Genomic DNA, 12,711 nt, shown 5'->3' on the forward strand with positions numbered 1-12,711 from the left:
GCAGCCCAACAGACTCCCCCATCCCTGGGATTCTCCAGGCAAGAACACTGGAGTGGGTTGCCATTTCCTTCTCCAATGCATGAAAGTGAAAAACGAAAGGGAAGTCGCTCAGTCGTGTCCGACCCTCAGCGACCCCATGGACTGCAGCCTTCCAGTTTCCTCCATCCGTGGGATTTTCCAGGCAAGAGTACTGGAGTGGGGTGCCGTTGCGTTCTCTGAAATGGAATGTTACTCAGCCATAAAAAGGAATGCATTTGAGTCAATTCTAATGAGGTGGATGAACCTAGAGTCTATTATACAGAGTGAAGTAAGTCAGAAAGAGAAAGAGAAATATTATATACTAATGCATATAAATGGAATCTAGGAAAATTGTACTAATGAATTTATTTGCAAGGCAGCAATGGAGAAGCAGACATAGAGAACAGACTTATGGACATGGGGTAGAGGGGAGGAGAGGGTGAGATGAAAAACTGACTCATTAGAGGGTCAGCAAAAAACCGACTCTTTAGAAAAGACTCTGATGCTGGGAAAGATTGAAGGCAGGAAGAGAAAGAGATGACAGAGAATGAGATGGTTGGATGGCATCACTGACTTGATGGACATGAGTTTAAGCAAGCTCTGGGAGTTGGTGATGGACAGGGAAGTCTGGTGTGCTGCAGTCCATGGGGTCACAAAGAGTGGGACATGACTGAGTCCCACTGAGTGACTGAACTGAACTAAACTGAATGGTTTACAGAATTTCTTTGCTTATCATGTTTCCTCAACCTAGATGGCCCTCTCTGCCATCCACCAAAATTCTACTCATTCTTCAAAGCTTACTCAAAATGCACTCCTGTGAAACTCCTAATTCCCCCTGGTAGAACTGAGTGCCCTATCATCCATTACATGATTATAATTTGATTTAGCCCTGAGTATAATCTGGAAACAGTGTCAGACTTCATTTTTTGGGGCTCCAAAATCACTGCAGATGGTGACTGCAGCCATGAAATTAAAAGAGGCTTACTCCTTGGAAGGAAAGTTATGACCAACCTAGATAGCATATTCAAAAGCAGAGACATTACTTTCCCAACAAAGGTCTGTCTAGTCAAGGCTATGGTTTTTCCTGTGGTCATGTATGGATGTGAGAGTTGGACTGTGAAGAAGGCTGAGCGCCGAAGAATTGATGCTTTTGAACTGTGGTGTTGGAGAAGACTCTTGAGAGTCCCTTGGACTGCAAGGAGATCCAACCAGTCCATTCTGAAGGAGATCAGCCCTGGGATTTCTTTGGAAGGACTGATGCTAAAGCTGAAACTCCAGTACTTTGGCCACCTCATTCGAAGAGTTGACTCATTGGAAAAGACTCTGATGCTGGGAGGGATTGGGGGCAGGAGGAAAAGGGGATGACAGAGGATGAGATGGCTGGATGGCATCACTGACTCGATGGATGTGAGTCTGAGTGAACTCCGGGAGTTGGTGATGGACAGGGAGGCCTGGCGTGCTGCGATTCATGGGGTGGCAAAGAGTCGGAGACGACTGAGCAACTAAACTGAACTGAACTGAACTGATAATCTGTGCGAAGAGTTGACTCATTGGAAAAGACCCTGATGCTAGGAAGGATTGGGGGCAGGAGGAGAAGGGGGACGACAGAGGATGAGATGGTTGGATGGCATCACTGACTCAATGGACATGAATTTGAGTAAACTCTGGGAGTTGGTTATGGACAGGGAGGCCTGGTGTGCTGCAATTCATGGGGTCACAAAGAGTGACTGAACTGAACTGATAATCTGTCCTGTAATTTTTTATTTTTCTGTTTTCTGCTTCTACTGCTAGACTTTAAGTTCTTTAAAAGCAGTCCGTCGCACCTTATCACACACCACACTAATCCACCATCTCTTTTTCATACAATCATGCCAAATTCCCCACCCCTCACCCACTACCTGGTAGTTACAACATTGTCACCAAAAAGATATGTCAAAAAGGGGAGTCACTCAGTATTTCCTTGACTAAATGAAGAGAAGGACATTCCTGAATATAATAAAAAACAGAAGCAGAAGCTAGGTTGTATGATATTACCATGATAATGATATTACCATGATATATGACTGTAGCTACTTGGTGCAGTGGTGAAGAATCTGCCTGCCAATGAGTGGGGAAGGAGACTCTAGAGCCACAGGTTTGATCCCTGGATTGGGAAGCTCCCCTGGAGTAGGAAATGGCAATCCACTCCATTATTCTTGCCTGGAAAATTCTACGGACAGAGGAGTCTGGCAGGCTACACTCCATAGCATTGCAAAGAGTCGGACACAACTGACTGCACACACACACACACACGCTTTTAAGTAGATGCTAAAGTACCATACTTCAAAAGGGCTGGAAAGGATACAGGTAAATGGTTTCCATGAAATTCTGTTAATATAATGATGATTTAAATTTATTGGCTATCAAAATATTAGCAAGTCTTCATTTTTTTCAGAAAACTGAAGAAGCTTAAACCATTCTGGCAAAAAAAAAAAAGGCAAGAAAAAAGTATCCCTAAGAAACCCAAAGTGATTGGTTAACCAACATCTTTTAGTCCCAGTGTGGTTCTTTATGACATCACTGAATTTATCCCTGAGTCACCATGGCTGATGATGTTACAATGATCATCAGTGTATATTTTGCTGCCTAGTTATCCTGAGCGCCTTGACTGGAGTACCAGGGCATTTCTGCTCTGTCTCTAAAAAAATTTTTGGCTGTAATTTTTTTTCCATTTGAGAAAGAAAGATGTCTACTCAAGGACTATCCCTGATTTTTACTCTGTTGTTTATCTGCTTTTTCAGGGAGAGTTTCTGCATTTGTGATGGTACTACCTGGACAAAGGTTGGATGGGAGATTTTTCCAGAAGAAATGCATTATTTGAAAGTTAAGACAGCTCCATCTCACTGTCTACCTTACCCTCTGGACAAACTATGCTGCAATTTTGCTAATATGGATATATTTCACGGTTGTTTAAATCTTATTTATATTTTAATACAAGCTCTCTTTTTAATCCTCTCTGTTTTGTCTGCACATTACCTGTGGATGAAGTGGAAGAAACACAAAAAAAAGGTGATGCTAATAGTAATAGTTATAGAATATCAAAGCGTTTAAAAGATAAGATTATCATCTTCTCTGGAGAAAGAACTGTGTCTTCTTCTTCATAACTTTCCCCACTCCTGCCATTCACCCCAGCATCTATCATACTTTCTTGCACATATCAGGTGTTCAACAAAGGTGTACTGAATTAGAAGGTCTTTAAAATAACCTATTATTTTAGATAGTTTAAAGTTACAAAACACATCAAGAAAGTAATGAGCTACAATGAGTGGAATGTATAGGAAATGCAGTTATCTGTCTGGGCTCTTAGGTAAATCACTGTATCTTTCTCTGCTGTCTGATCAATAAAATGAAGGATGTAGAACAAGAGATCTTGTTAGATCCCTTCCTGGTCTATCTAAGAAAACTAAGTATACTAAAGTTGGTGTGTGTATTTTTTAATGTACTGTAAACTAATTTCTAATTTTAGGATAACTTTCTGGAAAATAACACTCAAACTGATTCCCCACTTTGCCAGTGTTACTATATTTTGAGGCAACAACTATATATTTATAAAATGTCTATGATTTTATCACATTACATCTTAAGGTGATTTAGTAAAGGAAAATAATGTACTACTAATATTCAAATAATTTCTCCCAGCAGAATGCTCTAATAATCATAGAAAGTACTTATTAAATGTTTGCTGAATGGTGATCATGATCACTACAACCTTACACAAGGGCATATAAAAACGAGCATTTTTTCTGCATTTTTACCTCTCTTCTATAACAATTTTTTCTTTGTATAAATAAGTAAAGTGTGATATTTGGAGCTTAAGCATATATATCCAGAAAACAAATTTAATTTGAACTACAGTAATGAAAAAATTTTGTAATATCATTTGTTTTTCTTCTTTTAGCTAAATAAACAAGTCTCCTTGGATACACCTGGTAAGGATCTAGAAACCCAGTCTGTCTATGACATTGACCAAATACTCTGCAGACTGGTGGCCACAACATCAATGATGACCAAGTACCTAAATCAGATGTCCCATCACCCTCAGGCTAAGAAAGCCAAGCACCGAAAACTAAAAAGAAAGACGACTGAAGGAGGAGAAGGAGGCAGAGTATATTAGACACATCCATACGCAAATATAACTCAGTCCACTGTGGAAACTACACAAGAAATCTATTGAGGAAAATCATGGAAGGACAAAAGTGATTCTTTGAGATGCTTTGTAATTTTTTGGCTAAACTCTTTACTGAAACTTTCCAATGAAGTCTGTACTGAAATGTTATTTCTATTCAGCTAAAATAGCATCCATGCTTACTAAAAAGTACTAGGGGAAAGACCATATACAACCACCGCTTCATGTTTAAGTGTTCTGTTCTTTTAATGTGTTAGATTGCTAATCATTAAGCACACTGTAGAATAGAATCTTGATTTAGTGTTTCAATAAATCTCTGATTTAAGCAATTTTTGTGATTTCTCTTAGTTTCCTGAGCAAATTTTATGGCCACATGGAGATGTTTAATTTCCCATCTCAAATTGTTAAAATGGTATGGAAATAATAAGGAACAGATTAATTTCTAAGTATAAATGTTCCCCTTTTCAGTATAATAAATGAAGAATTAAGTATCAATACTTTTTTTTTAACTTCAAACTTCTATTGATAAGACACATCAGTTTTTAAAATATTTCACTTTTATTGATAAGTCACCTCATTTCTTAAAATATGGTTTCTATATTTTTCAAAAAAAACTGAGAGACTGAGACCGACAGATTTTCTTAACAACCTATAAAAGAATCCCAGAAAAACATGACAGATTTATAATATACCTCCCATCAATAAAAGGAAAAAAAAACTTTAAAAAAATCCTTTGTAAGTAACAGATAATGCTATAGTCTTAACAAATAACAAAGGACTAAGTTCTGCCTTGCATTATTGTGGATTATTAAAAGTTTACTTATAGTTCCACTTTTCAGAATCTGCTCCTTACTTTCACTCTTAACACAACGTTACTCCCATATTTCCATGAATATTTGTTCCATACCTTCAGAGTTCTGATCAACTAATTCTATATATACGTGTGTGTGTACATATATATACATATATATGTATATATATGTATTTCTTTTAATATAGGACCCTTGAACAATTAAAAAGTCTATAAACCTTGAAAACCCAAAGAAATTGATCTCTAATAGTCAAATTTTCAGTAGCATGGAGGAGTCTCTGGGGTAGGGAGTCCTCAACCCTGTAAACCTCTCCAGGTGACTCCTACTCTGATCATTAGAGCAAGAAATGGAAGTGGTTTATATTCTTCTTAAGTCTTAATTAAACAAATGTTTAACTTTATGTTGAGTAGTTAGCATTTTTGACACTCCACAGCTACATTACCATGAATCCTTACAATTTCAACACTGATCTGGAAACAGAACACTAGTTTATAGAATTATAGTCTTTTATCTTCATTACTAGGAAATGGTAGGTCTAATTCCTCCAAGACTGTAAGTTCAGTTCAGTTCAGTTGCTCAGTTGTGTCCGACTCTTTGCGACCCCATGAACCGCAGCATGTCAGGCCTTCCTGTCCATCACCAACTCCTGGAGTCCACCCAAACCCATGTCCATTGTGCCAGTGATGCCATCCAACCATCTTATCCTCTGTCGTCCCCTTCTCCTCCTGCCCTCAATCCTTCCCAGCATCAGGTAAGGACCCAAACTAAACAGATGGACATTAGTGAGAAGGAAACTGAATTTGGGCGGAAAGGGCACACAGTGGTCCTCAGGGCACAGTGTGCTATGTGAGGCAGACTGCAGCCTCCTCCTCAGGGCCCTCCAGGCCCTCCAGGCCCTCCAACCTCAAGCTGGTGAGCTGGGGAGTCCAGGTACAGGCTGAGGGCTGCATCCTGCAGAGCTCCAGAGCCCTCCCCACAGCACCCACTGGCCAGGCTCAGGCCTTGAAGCAGCTGCTGACTCATCCCTATTTCTCCAACCTAAGGGTGGTGGTCTCCACAGGTCATAGTCCATGGGACCTGGTCCCCATTTGGGCAGACTGAGGGCCAGTTGGTCCTAGGCACCTAGCTCCCACAGTGATGACAGCTGGGTGGGATCTGGGGACCTGGCCCTGAGGGTGCCACCCGCTGAGATCTGACTCCTCAGCTGGACCTGAGCACTGGCAGGAGGACCCAGACTGGGTGCTGGATGAACACTCCTGGGTAGGGTTACTGGCCCATGCAGTGACCCCTCCTCTTAGCCAGGGCCTGGACTTTGGAGGGCAAAAGTTGAGGATCTGGACTTTGGCCTTTCTTGTAGAATAGAGAATAACATTTGCTTTGATAGAGTTTTACCTAGCTGTGACCTGACCTCAAGAACAAAGGATCTGACACCAAGAAGTCTGCAACAACTAACCACGGCCCCTCCTTCGCCTTTCCTATAAAAGGGCTTTGCTGAGAGCTTTCAGGTAGCTCCCGGGTTTTTTAAGGCATGAGCCACCCATCTACTTACATGGCCCTGCATTAAACCTTTCTCTGCTCCAGACTCACGTTTTGGTACTGTTTGGTCTCACTGCATGTTGGGCCCGTGGACTTCCGCTCAGTGACAAAAACCAATGAAATCTACGCTCATAAGCCCCAACTTTCAGAAAAGTTACAGCAAAATTTGTTCCTGGATTGTATTTTTTTAAGTACCATGGGTCATTCTTCAAAACTGGATTTTAAATTATATAATGTGAATTTTGGTAGATTGCCAGTCCAGGTTTGATGCATGAGACAGAGTGCTCAGGGCCGGAGCACTAGGATGACCCTGAGGGATGGGATGGGGAGGAAAGTGGGAGGGGGGTTCAGGATGGGGAACATATGTACACCCATGGCTGATTCATGTCAATGTATGGCAAAAACCACTACAATATTGTAAAGTAATTAGCCTCCAAATAAAATCAATTAATTTTTAAAATAAATAAATAAAAATTATATAATGTGAATTTGGGGCTTCCCAGGTTACCCCACTCCAGTACTCTTGCCTGGAAAATCCCATGGACGGAGGAGCCTGGTGGGCTACAGTTTATGGGGTCGCTAAGAGTCGGACACGACTGAGTGACTTCACTTCCACTTTTTGCTTTCTTGCACTGGAGAAGGAAATGGCAGCCCACTCCGGTGTTCTTGCCTGGGGAATCCCAGGGATGGGGGAGCCTGGTGGGCTGCCATCTATGGGGTCGCACAGAGTCGGACACGACTGAAGTGACTTAGCAGCAGCAGGTGGTGCTAGTAATAAAGAACCCACCTGCCAATTCAGAAGACATAAGAGACATGGGTTCAATCCCTGGGTCAGGAAGATCCCCTGGAGGAGGTCATGGCAACCCACTCCAGTATTCTTGCCTGGAGAATCACAATGACAGAGGAGCCTGGCAGTTACAGTCCACAGGGTGGCAAAGAGTTGGAGACAAGTGAAGCAACTTAGCATGCATGAATGTGAATTTCACCTAGAACTAGTTATTCATGAGGAGATCAATTAAATTTTTTGTTATTTTCTTTTTGCTTATGCATCTGATCATAAAACTGAAGGTAGTTACCCCTCAAAAATATTTAATGCAAGTGGACAATTATATACCAAATAATCTACAAAGTATAACTCATCTTTTTCTTCCCAAATATGTTATCTTCCCTCAATTTCCTTACTTCTATTAATCCTCCCAGTTCCCTTTTTATGTTACTGATAAACAACTCCTTAAGGCTGCCATTATGATTCTTCCTAAATATCACTTTAATCCTCTTCCTCTTCTACATAAAATCTTCCAATGGCTCCCAGTGGCTACAAAAATGAAATGTACCTTACCCTGACATTTGGAGGTATAATCTGACTGGAATAATAGCAGCATCATACTTAAAGTGTGATCACCCAACAGGCACTGTGCTAAGACATGGTTTATAGCATCTCATCTCATTCTCACAACTCGCCCAAGAGATAAGGACTATTATGGGCCCCCTTTTCTGGAAATTAAGACTGAAGTATAAAGCATTTAAGTATCTTGCACAAGGTCACATAGGTTTCAAGTAGAGATACCAGTATTTCAACTCAAGCAATTTGATTCAAGAGCCCATGTACTTACTTCTCTTTTAGTAACCTGCCTGTGCTGTAGCCTGCTTGTGTAAATTATATTGACTTGCTCTTCCAGTAAGGCAAGCTCATCACTGTTGCCCCAACACGTCACTTTCAGTCATAAGGTTTTGCTCATACCTTTCTCCCCAGTCTGTGTATACAAATCCCACCATTTCTTCAAGGCCCATCTCAACTCCACCATACTCTGACTTCATGTTCTCTGACCACCCCATAGCATGACCCATCTGCTCTGCCAATTTTAACTCTTAATTATAGTCTTTCTGATATTGTTATTTAACTGTAGGACGCATCAATAGTTTATCACCCCACATATAACAAATGTCCAGAGAGCAGGAACAATCTATGTACCACAACAATGTCATGCTTGTAATCCTAGAAACACAAATGCAGAGAACTACATAAAATGAATGCCATGAACGTTGTTGGTCCTAGTTTTATAACCAATGTTTGTCACATACATAATTACACAGGTGTATCTTCCTGAAATCTCTAAGCTCTATTCTACAGGTTAAGGAAATATTGTAAGAAAAACAGTAAAACTCAAAATAGTACATAGTTTTTTGACCTTTGATTAAAGCACAAAACACATACAGAAAAGTGCAAAATTTACAAGGGTACAGCTCAATGAATTTTCACAAATGAGCACATCATGTTAACAGTCACCAAATTAAGAAAAAAGAGTATTATGCCCCAGAAGTACCCTCCCTCATGCCATAATGAAACCTGCTATTCAGACTTCTAATACCATGGATTAATTTTGCACAGCAAACCATTTTAAATTATTACAACTGTTTCTACTTGGGGAATCAAACATATTCCTCAAGTATGCCGTTCTTTTAAACATAGAAGGAATGGTCCACTCTGCTGAGGTCTCTCAGAAAATGGCCTTGAACCATGTATGTATATTATATATACATTATTATAGAAGATTATTGGAGAAATTGTTAGAAGGTGGTAAATCAACCAGCTTTGAATATAGTTTCTACTAAATACAATGTTTTAGGCCAATAACAAAAAAAAAAAAGGCAGATTTGATATATTATCACCAACGGTGACTATGGTTATGTCTACAAATAAAAATCCTAATAAAGTGAATATTTAATTCACTTCATTTAATTTTCATTTAATTCACTTTCATTTAATTCACTTCATTTAATTAGATGAAAATGTTACTCACCTCTTTGCTTTGTTAATGACACAGCCTGTAACTCTGTACTTACAGGAGGGAAACCCAGCAGTGAGGCAGTTTGCTACTACTACCTTGTAAGCTTCCTTACCTGCCCAATCCAGGAACTCAACACACTCAGTCTGGGAATATCGAGCAGCAACATCTCGAGCTCTCTCCTTCCGGAAGTTCAGAGCTTCTATATCAACATCCAGTTCCACCAGTGCTTTCAAAGTTTCCAATCGACCCCAGGCTGCAGCACAGTGTAAGAGTGTGTAACCTAACAAATACAATGAGGATGGTCAGGTCAAAAAGCCTACATTGTTTCAGGCTCTTCTACAGAGTAGAAGATAATAATGGTAATCAGGTGTTGAACAATTACTACAGGCCAAGTATTATCCTGTCTTCCCTGGTGGCTCAAATGGTAGGGAATCTGCCTGCAATGCAGGAGACCTGGGTTTGATACCTTGATCAGGAAGATCCCCTGGAGAAGGCAATGGCAACCCATTCCAGTATTCTTGACTGGAGATTCCCATGGACAGAGGAGGCTGGCAGGCTACAGTCCATGGGGTCACAAAGAGTCAGACACGACTGAGTGACTTTCACAGGTATTATCCTAAGTGCTTTACATATAATAAGTTCATTTAGTTGGTAAAAAAAAATCCTATGAGGTCACAAATATTATAATCTTCATTTTACAGATAAGGAAACAGAGGTCCAAGAAGTTAAACTTGCCCAAGGCCAGTAAATGATGGACACAAGGAATCAACACAGGCAATCTGAGCTCTTCAACATCTTATGCGGAAGACAGCAATCTCCCTAACAGTCATCTACTGGAACACAATTAGATTTATGACTTTAGTCTAAGAAATTTTCATCAACCTCTAATTACTCCATTATTGTTAACACAACCATACAAATTACAGCTGTGTATGCCTTTGATTCGGAGAAGGCAATGGCACCCCACTCCAGTACTCTTGCCTGGAAAATCCCATGGACGGAGGAGCCTGGTAGGCTGCAGTCCATGGGGTCGCTAAGAGTCGGGCACGACTGAGCGACTGCACTTTCACTTTTCACTTTCATGCAGAAGGAAATGGCAACCCGCTCCAGGGTTCTTGCCTGGAGAATCCCAGGGATAGGGGAGCCTGGTGGGCTGCCACCTATGGGGTCGCACAGAGTCGGACACGACTAAAGCGACTTAGCAGTAGCAGTAACATGCCTTTGATTTGGAAATTAATCATTTGAATTAAAACTGAAATTGTGAGCTATCAAATTATAAAGTTATTTCTTAGATTTACTGAGGCAACTACCCCACAAAACTGGGAGCCAAGAAATACCCAGATATCACCTTCCCAAAGATGTATTTCTTCAGCCAAATGGCCCACGGCCCCTGATTTGTTGGGAAAGGGGACACTATTTACGGAAAAGACACCACGATAGCATGAGCAGGAGGCCATTTCAAATGAAATATTCTCGGTCCTTACATTGCTTTTCTCAGGGCTGAAGTTACTATTAAATATAATGTTTTAGGCCAATAGCACACACACAAAAAAAGGCCAGAGGTAACATCTAAAATTTTTCCTATTTTTTAATATAGTTTAAAAATAAGAAAACATGATTTCTAAACAGAGAGAGGCTTTTGCCAAAGAATTTGAAATCTTCATACGTGGTTTTGTTCCCCCTTGTGGGAGATGGTGTGTTTTCTAGAAGGAAACACACGGATCTTTGTACTACATTAATTCCATAGCCTTCCCAGAAGAAGAACATTTAAATAAGATGATTTCAAAAGCATCCAGACAAGAGGGGGGATTTTCCTAAAGTTCTCCCATGATACTGGCAATGAATAATTGAACCCAGAAGCAAGGCATAGAAGGTTACATGTTAGAAATCTCAGCAGGAAGAAAGGGACCATAAATGGAATACCAAAAAATCAGAATTGGTTCCAAGAGAAAAATAATCTCTACATGGAAGACTGCTGCTGCTAAGTCACTACAGTAGTGTCCGACTCTGTGCGATCCCATAGACGGCAGCCCACCAAGCTCTGCCATCCCTGGGATTCTCCAGGCAAGAACACTGGAGTGGCTTGCCATTTCCTTCTCCAATGCGTGAAAGTGAAGTTGCTCAGTCGTGTCCAACTCTTAGCGACCCCATGGACTGCAGCCCACAAGGCTCCTCCGTTCATGGGATTTTCCAGGCAAGAGTACTGGAGTGGGTTGCCATTGCCTTCTCCGACATGGAAGACTGCTGCTGCTGCTGCTGCTAAGTCACTTCAGTTGTGTCCGACTCTGTGAGACCCCAGAGACGGCAGCCCACCAGACTCCCCCATCCCTGGGCTTCTCCAGGCAAGAACACTGGAGTGGGTTGCCATTTCCTTCTCCAATGCATGAAAGTGAAAAGTGAAAGTGAAGTCGCTCCGTCGTGTCCGACTCTTCGAGACTCCATGGACTGCAGCATACCAGGCTCCTCCACCCATGGGATTTTCCAGGCATGAGTACTAAAGTGGGTTGCCATTGCCTTCTCCAACATGGAAGACTGCTGCACTACTGGTTACTAAATAGAGTCAACTGAGCATGCAGTTCACAATAAGGCAAAAGATCAGACAAGAGGAAAAGCAATCTTCTCCTCTATACAGGCACTGTTCTGTGTGCTCCACAATTATCAATTCATTTAATCCTCTCTGCAGTCCTATGATGTACAAAGTAGTATTGTTCTCATTTATAGATTAAAAAAAAAGCACAGAGAGGGTAAGAACTTTTCTCAAGGTTGTTTAAATTGAGGAAGGTCATTGATAAGGTCAAAATCCAAAAATTGAGATGATGACAGTCACAAACAAGTAATAGGCCATGGAGCAAAATATTCACTTACCTAAAATATTTTTCACAACCTGCTGGCACCCCACCCCAGTACTCTTGCCTGGAAAATCCCATGGATGGAGGAGCCTGGTGGGCTGTGGTCCATGGGGTCGCAAAGAGTCGGACACAACTGAAGCAACTTAGCAGCAGCAGCAGCCTACCACCAGCAGTACCAGACTCTGAATTCTCCAAATCATAGTTTCATGCCTCTATAATTTTGCATATGCTGGTTTTTTCTGTCTGAGAAATTTTTTTAAGTATAAATTTTATATTTATTTAGCATTAATACCAGTATTTGTAAATTGAGTTCAGAATTAATTTTTTAAATTAGTGAAACTAATACCCATTTTATTTTTTTGTTCACTTTTTTAAATTAATTTATTTTTATTCTTGGCTGCCTTGGGTCTTTGCATGAGCTTTCTCTAGTTGTAGTGAGCAGGGAGTACTCTTGCTATGTGCAGGCTTCTCATTGCAGGGGCTTTTCTTTATTGCAGAGCACAGGCTTTAGGTGCACAGGTTTCAGCAGTTGCGGCTTGTAG

At 40.8% G+C, this 12,711-nt stretch overlaps 2 protein-coding genes across 3 annotated transcripts in view; one reads left to right on the forward strand and one right to left on the reverse strand.

Annotated features, from left to right (window-relative positions):
• Positions 1–12,711, reverse strand: part of ANKRD45 (ankyrin repeat domain 45) — a 51,953-nt gene that overhangs the window by 27,649 nt on the left and 11,593 nt on the right. For both annotated transcript variants that reach the window (XM_059875798.1, XM_002694095.7), the window contains exon 3: positions 9,433–9,600. In XM_059875798.1, coding sequence (XP_059731781.1) covers positions 9,433–9,600 — 168 coding nt within the window. The remainder of the gene's footprint in view (positions 1–9,432; positions 9,601–12,711) is intronic.
• Positions 2,620–4,512, forward strand: TEX50 (testis expressed 50). Its single transcript, NM_001195188.1, has 2 exons — positions 2,620–3,066; positions 3,956–4,512. Exons 1-2 carry the CDS (start codon positions 2,743–2,745, stop codon positions 4,169–4,171), a joined length of 540 nt encoding a protein of 179 aa, NP_001182117.1. The 5' UTR covers positions 2,620–2,742; the 3' UTR covers positions 4,172–4,512.

Source organism: Bos taurus, chromosome 16 (genome assembly GCF_002263795.3).
Source record: "Bos taurus isolate L1 Dominette 01449 registration number 42190680 breed Hereford chromosome 16, ARS-UCD2.0, whole genome shotgun sequence".
Classification (NCBI taxonomy): domain Eukaryota; kingdom Metazoa; phylum Chordata; class Mammalia; order Artiodactyla; family Bovidae; genus Bos; species Bos taurus.

Bases quoted from the DNA above. Each gene is read 5' to 3' on its own strand.
- TEX50 (NM_001195188.1), top strand. From the start codon at position 2,743: ATGTCTACTCAAGGACTATCCCTGATTTTTACTCTGTTGTTTATCTGC. The intron at 3,067-3,955 runs GTGATGCTAATA...TTCTTCTTTTAG, and splicing joins GGAAGAAACACAAAAAAAAG to CTAAATAAACAAGTCTCCTT.